The sequence below is a fragment of the Anguilla anguilla genome, chromosome 1 (genome assembly GCF_013347855.1).
Source record: "Anguilla anguilla isolate fAngAng1 chromosome 1, fAngAng1.pri, whole genome shotgun sequence".
NCBI lineage: Eukaryota > Metazoa > Chordata > Actinopteri > Anguilliformes > Anguillidae > Anguilla > Anguilla anguilla.
In genome coordinates, this window is record NC_049201.1 from 53,248,194 (window position 1) to 53,265,939 (window position 17,746).

Here is a 17,746-nt window from a genome sequence, read left to right on the forward strand (position 1 = left end):
AGTATTTATTTGTTTAGCAGAGATTTTTATCCAGGTGCCCTTAAACGACCGTCATTTTTAGACTGCCCATTTATCCACCTGGATATTTTACTCAAGCGATTCCTGCTCAAGGGGACCATGGCCATGCCCCATCTGGGATTTGATCCTGAAACCCCTTCAGTAAGCATACAACACTGCTACCTGGTTCTGCATTGTAATATTAGATATGATAGGAAGAAAAAAATGCTTATATACATACAAGCATGCATGACCCAAACTCCAAGATGATGATGCAAATTGTATCACTTCATTTTGAAGTTGGAATATTATTCACACTTGGCAGATGTATGCACCCGCTTGAACATTTTATGTTAAATCAAAGTTATATGTGTTTTCTGAGAAGATATTCAGCTTCACCTTGCGAACCTGCTCTTCTCCAATATTGGGAGGCACTTCCTTCTGCACTCTAGGAAAGGTAAATTTGCTGAGGTTAAGCACACATTTTTCCTTTGCACCAGCAACAGATACCTGTTCAAATACAGAAGTGATGAAGGTGGTAGAGAATAACACAAGCCTAATTTTAGTGAGGAGCTGGTGGTGGCTCAACTCTACCCTGGGTGTTGAACCTGTATGTTAATTCACAAGGCATGCTTTGAACCATCGATTGAATAAATGTTGGATACGACATCTCAGATATGATGTCAAATTTACAGAATCATTTTAATTTTAAACTCATTAAGAGGCTAAGACAATGTAATGTAACTTTTAATTTATAATTTCATGCCCGTATCTATATCTAGCTCCCTTTCACTTGTGCACTTTCTAAGAACCAAACTCCACGTGTTGAAACAATTAAGGTGCAGAATTTTTGGATTTAAGTTGAATTTTTATATTTGCAGTCTGAATAGAGCCCTTAAGCATATGAAAGTATATTAAGCCTACATTAAGCAGCTTGTCACTCCTACAGATCCCTGTACTCTTCCAGCCAACTGTTAGGGCTGGTTATTATTAAATATGGCTGCCAGCTTCCCCCTGTTGAGTTAAGGGACGGGGCTGATGCACTTGATTCCAGAGACTGGGAGATGGGCCCTGGCGCAGATTCTACAAAAACATACCTCCAGATGCAGTAATGGCTTCAACCAGAATACACACAAAAAATGCATTTGATGCATTTTACAGCACCTCAGATTTAAAAAGGAAAATGCACATCAAAACAGATTTCATGCACAAAAAAAAAAAAAAAAACACATACCTATTCTAATAAAAAAACATGTAATTCTTTTGGATCATTGTTCTGCCCTTTCTGATGACACTTGATTCCAGTGTCTCTTGCTGTGCTTCTGTGAACACTGCCAATCCCAAAAGGAAAGCATTACAGAAGGATGATGAGCCTTAGGTAGATATTTTACTGTGTGTTGTAGGTTCACTATTCACAAATAAGGTGGGAAATCCACTACTGAGCAGGTTGAGGTAGAAGAAGTGCTGGAGGTGAACTGGTGTGGGGATTTGAGGAGGGATTTGGGCATGTCTGCTGAATTGAGAATTAAGTACTTCTGGACAGTGCACACTATTTTGTCCCCAAATCACCACCACATCTGCCACAAAGCATATTGCCAAAAGCACAAACAAGTACAGTGCCTTCAGAAAGCATTCACCTCATTTGAACCTCTTCGTATTTTGTCCTTTTACAAATACAATTGAATGCATTGAAATAATTTTTTCACTGGGTGAAAACTTTTTGAAGGCACAATATAGACAACAACACTACAATGTAGTGCTTTTACAGTACGTTCTTACTCTCCATATTGCCATCTGTTTCCTCTTTCAGTCCTAATGCCTGTCCCTGTCTGTGGGTATGAGTGAAGAAATAAGATGTTTTAAAGGGGGTGGGTCTAATTCATGGCTGGTTGTTATTTCCTCCTATTGAACCCTCAACATTAACTTCCGGTGAGTCACTTTCCCACATGCAATGATATGTTGTTTGTTACCCTCTTCGATAGATAGCTGTCTGCAGAATAAATTCCTTGTAACTGGCCAGCTCCTGCATAGTGCTTTGAGATCCAACAAGCAATGGAAATGCAATGCACACCTATAACAAGCAAGACATAAATACTAAATGCAATTATTATTGTATACAGGATAGATCGTAAGACTGTTGTCAATTGATGTTGATGCTAATGCTGATTGAACCACGCAACCATGCAGAAATGCTATCTCAATCACCTTTTATTTTTGCCATTTTTAATGAATTTCCTTTTGGTTGGGGGCTGTTATATCTATGATATTTGAGGAAGAAGTGAAACACTGTTACAGTTCTGTCCTTTTTCTTAATCATCAGTGCAAACTAACAGCTAACAAGCCATCTCTGTTTGTGTCTTACAGATTGCAGTCTGCATCATTCTGTTTGCTAACAGATCATCAGAGTTACGTGAGTCATGAGTAATGATCTATTAATCCTGGGCACACTGACCCTATCGGATAAAGTCCATTACCATCAGAGCAGTGATTAGTATCATTTTCAGGTACAGCCCTTTCCTGCGGTCTTAGGGGAAAATAGAAACTGAGATGAATGCTAATTGCCCATTTATTTCAATTAAAGTCACTGAAAGTGATGAATTGCGGATGGCTAAATGAGAACCCTGTGGTGGCAGGGTCTTTGGTCCCTGGAGGATGGTATGTGGTGGAGATTAACGCTTTATTTTTAAAAACTTTTCACTGCTTTAACTGTTAACTACAATCTACTCCCAAGTTTCCAGGAAACACTTCCATACCTCCATGAGTATGAAATTGTACATTACAGATAAAATTTGATTCAATTTAAAACTGAGGTGTAGGCTGAGTTACTGAGATCTCCATGCAGCAGAAAGTCCTGCAGATCTATGTCAGTCTCAATAAACAGGGCAAGGCTTGAACAGGTCATGAACTCTATTAATCGACATTATGCATCTAAAACAGGAAGTTATGAGATTACCCAGTCCTGTGGTGTTGTTGCTTAGGTTGCTCAATGTGCTCAAACATTCATGGAGGACATTCATGGTTAGACAGCACTAGCCTAATGAACCCAAAGTAAAGAGCAGTTCACAATCTGGCACCTACTAAACATGAGAATATGAATAAAATTGAGTGCCATTTCAATGGTGGGACCACTTCAAACGATGAAACAAATAAATGAAATTAGAAAAACAATTCTGAGAAAGACACACTTGCAAAAAATACAGCTATGTCCTTTCCATAAAGTCTACTACACAGACAGGACTCCTAATTTTTCCCAGCAGAATGGCCCTGCCAACTGTTCCATCCAGCCAGTGGAAAGTCCATCAGGCATCATCATCAGGAGAAATGCTTCAAAATTCATTTTTTCACTGTGGGTTGACAGACTAGGATGCAAGATACACCTCTCTTAGGTCTTCCTGCAGGCTAGAGTTGCTTCTCCTCTGGGTCCAGAAGGATAACAGACACCCTGCTGAGGAGGATAATCACTCAAACAGTAATCAATATGAGAACAGAGTTCTGTAATCCCTAGGCCTCCCATAGGGCTACTGAAATTCAGCGCCGGAGGTCATTGCTAGGTTGGGTTTCTTGCTCTTAACTGGTTGGATTTGTTATATACTACATTAATGGACAATGGAACCTGAGGAATACATAGGAGTAAGGTATCTCACTCAGGAGTTTTAAACTTGCACAGTGTGTCACCATTTTTGGATTCACTATTGGTCTGCTATACTAGTATTTCCCTTGAATGAACCAACAAATATTCAATAGCAAAACAGATAAATTATGTTTGAACAAAGCTGGACTCATTCAACAGAAAAAAAGGAAAGAACATGTGAACCAGTTCTCTATTTTTTTCAGTTTAGAAACAGCCCACTGTGGTTTTTGGGAGGTGAACCTTGATGGCCAACGGCCTCCCTCTTGTGCAAACATTTTTTTTCCAGTTCACAAACAGATTCTCTCTTTCCTCTCAGCTAAAAAAGAAGTGAGCTGTTACAACCAGCTGCTGTCCATTGCCACCTCTATGCTACATCGTGTGACCAGTGTCCTTAGGTCAGAGGCAGTGGAGCCGCAGAACACTGCTTTGCTGGAACGGAGCTGTGTTTCATTTGCTCTCTCTGGGAATAGGCCCAGCACACAGCGCACACAGAACTGCAGGCTGCATGTATCTGGCACATACAGTAGCCGCTGTAGATGATGCATAGAATCTCGCAGGTTGTGTGTAAGGATCTGGTTGTGTGCAGAACCCAGGAGCCCAGGCCTTCATGCTGCAGTCTGCAGTTTGCAGCGGTTGACAGCCGTTTCCTGTGAGTTGACGGCACGTGGGTCCAATGTGAAGGCAGAGGAAAAACAAAGAGTGCATGCTCCTTGTCGCCTAATTATTTCTTTGACACTTTGCGTCATGTCACTTTCAAAATTGAGAACTAAGAGAAAAATAAAAAAAGACAGGATCAGATGGGAATTCTATTAAAGACCTCTACACACCCCTACTGCCACCAGCCCCTGTTTATCATCCTCTCTCCACACGTACACACACACACACACGTACGTGCGCACACAGACACACACGCACACGCGCACACACACAGCAGAACGGCTGTGTCCAGCCCTCCAATCCCACTTATCGGTCATGGAGCCAGTTAGCAGGGATCAGCTGCCTACTTTAAATAGTTAAGGTCAAAGGCAAAGCCCATTTCTCAACGTGCCCAGAACGTGTCAGCTATTTCCTGCCACTTTTTTCGTGACGTCAGCCGTCTTGGGATGTGCAGGGCCACACGTTCTGTCTCGCTGCCCAGCGACAGCTCACTGGGGGCTTAGACTGCAGCTCCATCTCCTCACTTGCTCAGCTACTGAACATCAGCTGGTTCATAGGTGCTGTCAGTCGTGAAACAGGCATGGCTGTGGTCAGTCTAGAATCGCACAGAGATGTGACCTGCATGTGTTGGGCTGTTTCAGGCTGAGGGTTTATACAGCAGGGCCTGTATTCGGGTGAGGGTTTGGCCCATTTCAGGGCAGGTGCTTGACCAATTTCAGTGTTTGTACAGCAGAGTCTGTTTCACAGAGAGAGTCTGCTAAATGCATCACTTAGTCAAGCACTTCAGCAGCCTCACTTCCTCCTTAGCTGCAGAGTCTGCCCATGCCAAATAAATCACAAACCCTTAATAATCAAACGCCAACCTCCAAAGACCTTTCCATTACCCATTCCTGAGGGGTCTCATCTCCCAGACTGCACCTGCTGTGGATTCCTATGGCAGACAAGTGGTTAGAATCCTCATTAAAACCCTCATGGACTCATCCACGGAAAGACTGCTTTAATGAAAAATACCAGTGAATCAGGGACGTTTTTCTTGCTTATAACTTTCTATTTAACACTTGAATCTTGTGCCAATAGGAGGGTAGGGAGACGGTTACAGCAGGTCCTTTTCTGATGGACCAGATTGCTGACATTGTTCTTTGCTTGCTTGGTTCACTGTTTTTAGATTTTTATGTCGCCTGTAGGAATTAGGAAGCATTATTATTGGCTCCTTTGTGGGGCATGTTTTTTCTTCCTGACAGGAAGTGGGTTGATGATGTGATGAGTGTGGTGTTTTTGCAGTGCTTAGTGCAGGGGTGAGGACTAAATAAATGCATAATGACTCTGTGATGATGTGAAGTGTAGTGAAAAGTATTTTTTAGAATAGTTCCAGAGTGATGCCAATAGCCGAGCTGAGATATCTGCCCTCTCTGAGAATTGTGGCATAGAGAGTTTCTCAGTTGATTTGGCGAGAAATATTGAGAGTAAGAGACAGAGAGAATTGGACAAAGAGGGAGAAGGATATGCGCTATATCAGAGTAGTTCATATTACCCTGTACGACTCTGTGAGGAAACATCTATAAATACTCCTGTCTGACATCTCCGCCTGACCTCAAAGATAAAGCTTGACCCTGTCCTACTCAGTGACGTCTGAGATTTGTGGGACTTGCTTCTGTCGGAAACCTGCTGGATTCTCTGACTCGGCCGACTCCAGGAATTCCTTGCTCTCCCTCTGCAGCAGATCAAGGAATCTGGAGGCCATCTCTCCAAGAATTTCTTTTGGGCCAGGAGCAAGATTCAGGAAAAAGGTTTAAAAACAGGGATGAGGAAGCCTCCCATTCCTCCTGGGACCTCAAAGTTGGACGTTCATCCCGGTTCGTCCCGGCTTGGGCGCTTGCTATTTAAACAGCCAAGATGATACAATCATGGGCTGCCCTCGACCCACAAAACTCCACTGCCACTGTGCTTTGAATGGGAACCTATATGTCTCGCTCCCATTACCCAATGATGCCACACATTGTGTTATGTATTAAAACCAGGCTGCCCTAAGTCTGGGTCCTGTTTCCACCTGTTTTATGCACAGTCAGTACATGGGGTGAAGGTCCATTGATGAAGCTCATGTTTATAAATGAATGAACACATATTATTGCCTCGTTGGCAGGCCTAAGCACAGGTATGCTGTATGCCATCTAATGAGATTGAAATTCTAATCACTCCTCCAAGAGACCCTGGACCTTACCGTCTCTCCTGGGGCCAAGAGGATGAAACACTGAGCATAATCTCTGCATCTCCTCTGCTCGTTAAGGCCTCTTAATTAAAACATTAACGTGCCCCCTCAATTAGATCTTCAAAATCTATTTGCACTCACCAATCACCGGCTGTCTTCCAGGCTTGTCCCTTATCATTTCAGACGGCAGATTGGTTTTTGGGAGCAGCTGAGAAGGGGTAGTTTAAGGGGAGATGAGAAATGAGAGATGAAATTAGGTCTCAGTATGAAGCCCCTGCTGAGGGCTTAATGAGTGGGAGGAGGTGATGTGGCATTCACGTCTACATTTTGGGGCCTCATAAAGTCGTTCTTCGGCTGCACTCTTTTTCGGGAGAGCCTCTGGCCCCCTCCTTCGTTTTATTAGGCCAGACTGTCTGAGGCTGCTTTTTAATAGACCCAGAAGACAAACTCATGGCTGTAAAATGTGCTCTTATGAAGAAAGAGAAGGCAGCCTGGTCACTGGATGTTGAAGCCCCCCCCCCCCCCCCCCCCCCCCCCATGCCCCCACATCCCCCCAGAAGACCAGAGGCCCCCTCAGCCCTTCTCGTACTGTAATGGGGCACATAAGGACACACAGAATTCATTACACATTTTTAATTTAACATGCATGTCCCACTTCAACAGGATTTTGGTTGGTAGCAGGAACTTAGGAAAAGAACTTTTGAAGCACATATCGTATTAAATTTCCTATGTTTAGTGTCTCCAACTAAACACTTACTTTAAGCAGAGCCTGTTTCTCTCTCTCTTTGTGCTTGTTATAATGAGGATATTCATTCACTCATAGTCTGAAATAAGTAGCACCTTTAAGTATAACAGTGGCCCTGCCTGTAATTAATTACCTTCGATATTTTATCCTGATACTGCAAGGGAAGCCAACATCTTGTCTCAGTGGAAACTTGAATTCAACAACTGAGGAAAATGGAAGTGAAGCACATAATAGAGGGAGCCGGCACATTTTAAAGCGTTGTAAACCTGGAAAGTACAACCTCTAAATTATTATTTTTAAAAATGTACATTTTAACAATTGGGGGTAATGTACTATTCCAGATGCGTGATAGCATTTGCGAGGGATGATCTTTCCGAAAGCTTTCCTGATCTTCAGTTTTTGGAGCATTAGTGTATGTATGTATGATCATTATTTTCCTGCTATTTTCCTTATTTTCTTAGGGTAAAAGTGTACGACCACGGTCAGTGGTTAGCGTATGACTGCAGTCAGTGTGCGGTTGTGATCCAACTCGCAGTCACAGGTGAGTATATGATTGTGTAGTTAGCAATGTGACTGCAATCACTGGCATAGGTGTCAGTGTGTGGTCATTGTCAGGGATTGGTGTATGAATGTGTGTGTAGGTCTACAGTGTAGTATTATTGTTAGGGAAATGGGCTTGCTGGGGCACTGCAATTGTACCCTTGAGCGAAAAAGGCACTACATCTAAATTGCTCAGTATACATCTAGCTGTTCAAATGGATACTATGTAAACATGTAACACTTGTGTTAGTAACTCTGGATAAGGACACCTGTTAAATGCCTGTGTGTAATGTAATATGATGTGATGTGCGGTCGCAGTGTGTTATTGGTGGGTGAGTGTGCATTCATAGTGAGTGACTGGTGTATGAGTTTGTGGTCAGCCAGTGATTGGTGTATGGTCGTGGTCAGTGATAGGTGGATGTGTGGTTGTGGTCAGTGATAATTGTGCGAGTATGCAGTCATGGTAAGTGAATGTGTAGTTGTGGTCAGTGTAAGAGAGTGCGGCCATAGTTGGTGATCGGTGTATGTCACAGTGGACATGCCTCGTAGCCACTTTCCTCTGGGGTAATACAGTGTTAGAGTAAATGGGATAATCTGGGTTTACTGGACTGGGTGGCTGCAGTGACGCAGAGCTTTGCGCTTGCTGATGGATTCTGGATGACGTGCCCCTCCTTGACATTGTACCTAAGTCTACTCTGCCCCCACCCCTGTCCCTTCCTGCCCCCCCCCCCCCCCCCAGAAAGAAACTGTCTGTGCGTTCCATCAGTCAAAAACGAATTTGCTCAGATCCAGAACTCTTACTGTCAGCACGTGAACCCTACAGCTCTATTGCTGCTGTCCCTCTCTGGGTTGGGGATGGGAGACAGCATTAGATTTTTCTGTTTTTCTGAAATTTTTGTGGTTACTCTAACTTTTTCCCTCATTTTACACTGCCCCTTCTCCAAGTCCAGCACAACATGGAAATTACATACGACAGACATGTCAACATGTGCCATTTTCTGTGGCTGGGAGAATATTGTATTTCATTGAATATAAATTTGTAAGGATATCATTTTCAATCCTGGCCAACATCAGCATGCCCTACCTCTGGTAAAGTGAGGCCAGTGTTTCCCACTACAGTGGACTCTGGGTCATAGTTGGCTGATGACACAGCCAAGGCCTAGAACTGAATCTCTGACAAAAGGGCCCAGCTCATAGTAAGCCTCACAATGGAGCAACTGTTTGAGTTGTACAAGCTCCCAGTGCTCTCCCTTGGTCCAGATGGGTGACCCATGGCACAGATACTAGTGAGCCTCAAATAAGAGCTGGTGTCAAAATGGTGTCAGATGGATGTAGCGTTGTTTTCCTAGTTTGGGTTTTCTGCCTCAGATGCCGTACTCCTGGACTAAGTTAATCTAAGATTTTCCCACAGCCTCTCTGTCTCCTTCCCTCTCCCAGCTGGATGATAACAAAGCAGTTTATACAATTCAGAAGACCAGCAATACTAAATCCATATAAAATTGATAAAATGGCAGGAAGGAAATAAAACATCTGGACTTTTTTCTTTTGCAATTTGGCCAGCAGCTGTAAAGAATCAGGGCTGCCTAGTGATGTTGTGGGTCAGTACCACAGAAGAGGCTGATGGCAATAGACCGGGCACGTCATTCCCACCTGCTGGTGCTGCTGACACACACAGGTGTGTTTTGGGCAGAGGTGCAGACAGAGTGTAACACTACAGGAAAGGAGATGGGATGGCAGACAGAAGATATGTAGTGAGGTGGTGAATCTCCTGCAGTGCTCTCAAGTGCTCTCATCAACACATAATTATTGGACAGCAATGCACCTCACAAATCCTGTGCTATCAGACCAAAAATGATACGAGGGACATAAACATGGCACCGACAAACTTGCGCACATACACTCCCAGAACACACATACATAGCACAGTACATACACCCAGACACACATACACTGATCTATTTGCTTCACAGACACACGCTAATCATTGGTCTAACAACTGAATGCACCTCCTCATAAACAGTATATAGATATATAAATAATTATTTTATTAGGTACACCTTGCAACTCAATATATAAAGCATGCAGACATGCTGCAGAAGTTCAGTTGTTGTTCAACCAATGAGCAATGATTTTTGGAGCCATCTCAGAAACAGCTACTTTCCGTGGATTTTCATGGGCACATGAGTCTCTAAACTCATGACACATGACAGCAGAAGTTCTGGGAAAAAACTCATTGTTATAGAAAGAGGTCAGAAGAGAATGGGCATGCTTGTTCAAGCTAACAGAAAGGTCACAAATGCTCAAACAACAACTGTATACAACAGTGGTGTGCAGAAGGGCATCTCTGAACGGACATTGCATCACACCTTGAAGTGGACTGGCTACAGAAGCAGAAGACTAGGCAGGTTTTGACTCCTGGCAGCTAAGATCCTCATAGACTGGAAATAGACTGGAATAACATCACCATGTCAAGTCAATTTTGATTTCTGCTGTGCCATGCATATCAGAATTTGGCATAAACATGGATCCATCCTGCCCTGTGTCAAGGGTGCAGGCTGCTGCTGGTGGTATAATGGTGTGGAGAATGGTTTATTTGCACACATTAGGCACTATAATATAAATTGAACATCATTTGAATGTTACAGTATACCTAAGCACTGTTGCTAACAATGTGCATCCTTTCATAGCCACAGTCTACCTTATTTCAAATTGATACATCCAGCAGTATAATGCATCATGCTGTAAAGCATGCATCTTTTCAAGCTGGCTCCACCAACATGATAGTGACTTCAATTTACTTCAGTGGCCTGCATAGTCTCCAGATCTCAATCCAATAGAGCACCTTTGGGATGAGCTGAACGTAGAGGCTCATAGAATGAGTGTGTACAAAAAATACTGCATTTCTATCGAGTCATATATGTACATAGTGTATATACAGGTATATAGTTGCAGAGACACTTTATAGGATAAAATGTGGCAGTGACTTTTACTCCTCTAGAGGGCCACATAGATCCTTCCAGTCCCAGAGTATCGTACCGTACTGTATCTCTACAGGCAAAGAAATGGACTAAGAGAGTGAATGTGTCCCTGGACGGATATATATATATATATATATATATATATATATATATATATATATATGCACTTGTACACATATAACGAATAATAATAATAATAATAATAAAATTGGTCAGTCATTATTTTAAAATATAGCCTATTGTCAAAATTTGATATTACTGACGGTGCAATTTGAGCCTGTTATGGGTCTACCATCCTTGAAAAATACTTTAAGAATTTCCATCCTTAAAACAATGGTTTCCATTAATTTTCCAATGGTTCCACTCAACAATACATAATTTACAATAGGCTACAATCTGGCATGATTTGCGTCGAAGGCAGGAAAATTCAATTTCAATGTTCAGATTCACTTCTATATTGAAAAGTTCAAATTAAACCTTTATGTTTGATCTCGACCTTGCAAATTGTTAGGTGAATAAAGGTGTACATAACAGCACGTTAAAATCAGCCTGTTGAATATATTTAACGGTCTCCCTTTACTCGGACAAATATCATGTATACCGTTGATTAGACTTGAAAAGAGAAGGGGCTGAACCCACATACGACGCAGTGATTGGTGAAGACAGCTGTCAGTCAAATATACCTTCCTTGCTGAAGGTAGCTTGAGGCGAAGCTTTTCAGTATTCATTTGACATTCCTCGCATCTTAGCTCAGAGGGGCGCAGCTCAGTCCACCTGCTTGTAAAACCTGCATAAAAGTTCAATGGACAGATAATAGTTAACTGTGATAAAACTGAGTTATTGCAGATGGCCAAATTTTAGTTCAAATTGCATTCACATAAGACTATTTGGCATACATCGAAACAATAATTTATTTCAGTGTTCACTTTTTGTGCGATTCCGTCCTAACTTGAATTGAATTTGCTGTAATTGCTCGGCAGATGCGAAAATGTAGGACTCATGAGTTAAAGCTTTCAGGAAGGAATTCCGCAGAAGAATCCTCGTTGGGGGAGCGTGCCAAGTGCAACCCGAATATTCATGCAAATTATAGGCGTGCCTTCAGGCGATGGAGTCACTGCCGGAACTTCAGAAAACCAACGGTATACAAACCAGTACGAGACGGTAATTTTCAGATCTAGAAGGGCTCTAGGGACCCCGACAGACAAACGAGGAGAATTTGACGTTCATAAAAGGAAGGGGAGACAGTAAAGAAAGAAATAACTGCGAAGTGAAGTCCTCTTCTTTAGTCACTCCACAAGAGTAGAGTACCGCGGAGAAGGAGCCTAAGTTTGCAGCGGTCAGTTCTTACTAATTTGAATAAGTATTCAATTGCCATTTTTTCCGAACTGAGGGGACGCGCAGTTGGAAGAAACCAAATCACCGATGTGGATCACTTTGGTACATCTGAACCATACCATATCTGACTTTGAGTGCAAACCTGAACACGGACAGAGGTAATAAGAAGTTTTTTTTTGTTTTGTTTTGTTTAAATCTGTATTTGTCCTTTTCTAATCGTGATGGCTGAAGACGATAATGGTACCGCTGCTGGAAATAGACTGGACTTGGAGGGCAGCAACTTTAGTGTTCTCAGCTGGGAGCAAGTCCAGCGTTTGGACAAGATCCTGACGGACACCATCCCCATCCACGGTCGGGGCAACTTCCCCACCTTGGAGATGAAACCACGACAAATAGTAAAAGCAGTGAGGAGTCGAATGGACGAGAAACAGATCACTGTTCGAGATGTACGGTTAAACGGGTCAGCGGCGAGCCACGTCTTGCACGAGGACAGCGGATTGGGGTACAAGGACCTTGACCTCATCTTTTGCGCGGATCTAAAAGGGGAAGGCGAATTTCAGACTGTTAAGGATATAGTTTTAGATTGTCTCCTGGATTTCTTGCCAGAAGGGGTGAACAAGGAGAAAATTACCCCATTAACTTTAAAGGTAAACCGTCTCATTTTTATTTGCATGTGTTTGATACTATTTAACCCCGTGCTAAATCGAAAATAATAGACTATAGGCTACAACGAAGTTAAACAATGCATTGGTTCATTGGTTTTGAACTGTATTGGGAAAAGTAGCTAATGTGCGCGTAGCCTAGGGAATGAAATGCATTTAGCAAGTTTATCTATAGTAAAATGTTGGGTTTTCTACAACTAAGTGGATTTGACTAAACCAATTTAAAACGGATCCTGCCACTTCATCTACCTAGATTCCGTAGGCTAGGTAGGTAGGGAAGGTTTTTACCTATATTAAATCTGAGCAAATAAAGGGTCGTGTTTTACTAAGTAGAAAATTAAAGTACAGATTTACGGCATTTTGTATTATTTTCAGTATGCTTCCTATGTCTTTCTACCATAGTTACAATCGTGCTGTCATATTCCTGCAATTTGAAGAAATAGAGACATTATTAATAGGTTATATTGTTAAAGTAATAGAAAGTACAAATATCCTCTATGGAACTTCTTTCTAAGTCCTGTTATGCTGCACTTTATGTACATAATTGATACATAGAAGTATTTTATTGTAATTTGGTGTTGCTTTTAAAATTGTCATGCTACCTCTAGAAGAGGAAAATGAAAGGTGAGCTTGTGTACAATCTCTCTTGGTTATGTAGGAGGCCTATGTCCAGAAAATGGTGAAGGTCTGTAACGACTCTGACCGCTGGAGCCTGATCTCCCTGTCCAACAACAGTGGCAAGAATGTGGAGCTCAAGTTCGTAGACTCACTGAGGCGGCAGTTTGAGTTCAGCGTGGACTCCTTCCAGATCAAGCTGGACTCCCTGCTCCTGTTTCACGAGTGCTCAGAGAACCCCATGTCGGCCACCTTCCACCCCACCATCATCGGGGAGAGTGTGTACGGGGACTTCGGTGCCGCCCTGGACCACCTGCGGCACAAGGTCATCTGCACCCGCAACCCGGAGGAGATCCGGGGCGGCGGGCTGCTGAAGTACTGCCACCTGCTGGTGCGCGGTTTCCACGCGGCCTCCGAGAGCGAGATGAAGTCACTGCAGCGCTACATGTGCTCGCGCTTCTTCATCGACTTCCCGGACATCGGCGAGCAGCAGCGCAAGCTGGAGTCCTACCTGCAGAACCACTTTGTGGGGCTGGAAGACCGTAAGTACGACTACCTGATGACGCTGCACGAGGTGGTGAACGAGAGCACGGTGTGCCTGATGGGCCACGAGCGGCGGCAGACCCTGAGCCTCATCACCATGCTGGCCGTGCGCGTGCTGGCCGAGCAGAACGTCATCCCCAACGTGGCCAACGTCACCTGCTACTACCAGCCCGCTCCGTATGTGGCCGATGGCAACTTCAGCAACTACTACATCGCCCAGGTGCAGCCTGTCTTCACCTGTCGACAGCACGCCTTCTCCACCTGGCTGCCCTGCAACTGAGCGAGGGAGAGGTGAAGGGAGAGGGAGAGGGGTCCAGGGGTACACCTTAGTTTGGTGGGTGGGCTTCCCTCCTGTTCTGTTCTGCGTTGTGTGTTTTGTCTCCCACATTTTTTCAAAGGGCTGATGGGGTCTGCTCTGTGGAGAGTCGGTGACAATACGTAGAACTGAGTCCCTGCCATGGGATTACAGGACACAGAGGGGGCTGTGGTGAAAACCTACAGGTCTAAAACCAAGCAAGCCCCCCCCCCCCCCCTCCCCAACCGCCATCTGCCCCTCTCTCCCCGCTAGCCTGCTGGGTAAGGTGGGGGGGACCTGATCTAAACACCCATCGATGCTTGGCTGAAACACTGGCCATAGAATCCTTCTCCCAGAGAGGTATTTCTGTCTGATTGTGCAGTCGGCAGAACAGGAACGGAAGTTAGCGCGCAGCTTTGACGCTGAGCTTTCTCAGACTGACTGTAGCTGCATGCACGAGGGCTTCTGGCTTGGTCAGGCATGCCACTTGGCAGCGTGCTCAGCAAACACCCTGCGGGTAGCGTCAGACTCCCTCAGCCACCGTGGCGGCAGGCAGGTGAGGCCACATCCCTGTGCAAGCAGCAGTCTGGAAAGCTAAATTAGATAAGAACAGATAAAATTACCATGATGTGTTTACAAAACCAAAGATTTTTTAAAATACCCACGTTGAAGAAAATAAAAGCAAACCAGTCAAAACAAAGATAAAAAAATGCTATGTTTGTATATGTGAAGCATGTGTCTAATATCTATCAAGTGCCTAACTGCCTACTGTGGGCAAGAGAAATCTAAAAGTTTGTATTGTTTTGTGAGTAAACCCATTTTTTTTCCACAGTCAGGGACACACTGTGGAGCTCTAAAGCTTGTGAATGTATGTATGAAAGAATTGTTGAAATGTAGCGCTGGTGTCAGTGTACTTGTAAGGTTCTTGCTCGCTGTCTCAGCTGGCTTAGATGTAGGCAGTGTGGCATCGTGCAGTAGTGTGTGAGCAGTTGTAGAGAGGATGTCTCAAGATATTGCGAGTGTTTCAAAGCTGCAGTAAAAAAGTGAAAAGGGGAAGTATGTTGTGTATGAGAGCATTGTTATGGTTCACATTCCTATTTATTCTCGTTTTATGTGGAACTCTGTTCAACGTGTCTCTTATCTGAATGTTTTTCACAGTGTGGTATATACAGTGTATATACTGTCATTGGCTGTCATTCATTTAAAAATGACATGATTTTCATCTTTTTCTTTACATTGATTGATCGAGATGCGGTGGGGGGTTGCAGGTATCTGCGGCAAAGCAATACTTGTGTTTTAGTTGTTTTTTTGTTGCAATGTGCATTTGTCCTTACCTTCCTCATTTTTTACAATGCTACAATTACATATTTTTGCTTTCCCAGGGTAAGGGCCAATTCACAAACTACAGTGCAGTTCTAGGATAGGTACAGCCCAGCTTAGAAAGATACAGTCTAGCTCGCAGGCAGCAGGGTGAATGAAGCTGCCTGAGACTAAATATAAAGACCTGATTTATAAGAAGGCTGTGTCTGTGCGTGCGTGCATGCCTGTGTGCGTGCATGTGCCTCTATAGGTTTCTTTTCTGTGTGGGGACAGAATTTGATGTAACACCTGGACAGGGAATTCTGCAGCTACTGCTGAAGCTCTTGAACCAGCCGGGCTGTGTTTGCGCTTGACCCACCTGCTGGGCCACTGCTCTGTGCCCTGGGGTCCTGCAGCCTAACCCTACTTTGGCTGGCCGTCGATACAACATTGGTCTGTTGTTGGCTGTCCTGAATTATCGGGAAAGGGGATGTCTTGCAATGTCACTGGGGCGGAATAAGGTGAGGGGAAGGGCACAAGAGCAAGAACTGGGAAAGCAAGAGAGAGGGAAGGGAAGAAAGAGAGGAGAGAGACTGCAGGAGGAAGTTATAATTGATAATATGAGATTCTGGAGAGAGAGGTGCAGCTGGTGAAGAGGTATTGCTTCTTTTGGTCTAAAGTATTCACATGAAAATAACCTCCATCCTTTTCTTGAAGGTTCTGGTTCTCTCCCCTTTGTCAGTTTCACATGGGTCTGAACCACACACCATTTTATTTTCAACATCACCCATCCATCACATTTGCATTACTGGGAAAGGTGAGGGTAAAGCCATAGCTATGTGTTCTTGAAAAGGTGGAGCATGAAGCTGTGTCGGCAGAGGTGACTGGAGTCTCATATTTATCTCTTTTTAGACACTGTCCTTAGACTGTATGCCCTGGCATACAGTGGCTTAGTAGAGGAACCCTACCTCTCTCTTTGGGCCTGATTTTTGTCTCGATACCAAAGCTCTGAACCCTGACCTCTGACTTCTGCCCCACAGTCACTGGGGCAGTGAATGCAGTGTATTTTGCATAGAGGAGAGTCTGTGGGTGCATCATGAGCTGGTTCGATTTCAGACCACTGCCAGTGCCGACCCTTTACAATTTAACTCGCTGTTCCCTTATATTGTGTTCCATCTTTTTACCAGCACAGTCCTACCAGCAACTGCTCTCTGTTTTCTATTTATTCTTTTATTTTTGGTAAGCTTTATAATACTCAGTAGGATGTGCAATGAACATGGTTTGAACAGTCTGGTTCCGCAGATATGAAATGGCTGATTCAGCTTGACTTTTAACGTCCAGTGGGTTAAAGTCCAAATGCGGTGTCGGACACATTGTTACTTTTGCCTCTGTTTGGGTGTATTTTGCAATCAATCTGTTCTGGTACTTGAAAAAGAGCCTATCATATTTGTTTTTTTGTAATGACTTTTTGTAAATGGATTGAATATTACAGTTGTCACTCCGCTTTTTTGTCAAATTGCACATGGAACATTTCTGAACAGCTTTTTGTAAATGTACATGTCTCCTGTGGGTTGAAAATAAAAGTTGTTTTCATCATTAAAAAAAAATCAAAAACCATGTCACAGCATCAGTCTCTCTTTAAAGAGTAAAGCAACAGAAAAATACATACTACAGTAATGAGGTTTGTATGTGGGAGAAAAAAAAAAGACAAATGCACTCATTTTTATTACCAATATTTTACATGGATTGTCTTTAAAAAATTATATTTGTATGACATATATGTATGGTCATCAGGCCAGCATTTTGGGCATTGCATTGTCGACAGATAAGGACTATGGTTATCCACCCAGTGTGGTGTGGTCATCATACCAGAACGACTGTTCCATCTCCACATACAGTCCTCTGTCTGTTCAGTGTTACAAACTTTTGAAAGTCCAATAGGTACAATATAATTTCAACATGGACGACTGTGATCAGGTCTCATAGTGCATACAGATAGTGTTCGGACAGTAAATTGACCAAGTCTTTAAAAGCAAACCAGTGAGAATGCCCCTGGCATTAATGTGTGTGGGGGGTGTTGTCAACAGGGAGGAAGGCAGTAATTCTCATTAGGGGAAGCAGCGAGAAAGTGAGAGAGAAAGTGCTCTATATTTGGAAGCGATGATAAGGATATTATCTGTTTCACTAAAGCTTGTTTACAGCTTAGACACTAGAGCACTAGAGCAATAGAATGCTGAGCTACA

At 43.3% G+C, this 17,746-nt stretch overlaps 1 protein-coding gene across 1 annotated transcript; it reads left to right on the plus strand.

Moving 5' to 3' along the window:
* Positions 1-11,002: 11,002 nt before the first annotated feature.
* On the plus strand, positions 11,003-17,120 carry tent5aa (terminal nucleotidyltransferase 5Aa). Its single transcript, XM_035387597.1, has 2 exons — positions 11,003-12,736; positions 13,410-17,120. The coding sequence occupies exons 1-2, from the start codon at positions 12,311-12,313 to the stop codon at positions 14,187-14,189; spliced, it is 1,206 nt and encodes a 401-aa protein (XP_035243488.1). The 5' UTR covers positions 11,003-12,310; the 3' UTR covers positions 14,190-17,120.
* Positions 17,121-17,746: the final 626 nt, after the last annotated feature.

What these genes read in the sequence shown, in the direction of transcription:
- tent5aa (XM_035387597.1), top strand. Translation starts at nt 12,311, where the DNA reads ATGGCTGAAGACGATAATGGTACCGCTGCTGGAAATAGACTGGACTTG. An exon ending in TTACCCCATTAACTTTAAAG is followed by an intron (nt 12,737 to 13,409) that starts GTAAACCGTCTC and finishes TTGGTTATGTAG; the next exon opens with GAGGCCTATGTCCAGAAAAT.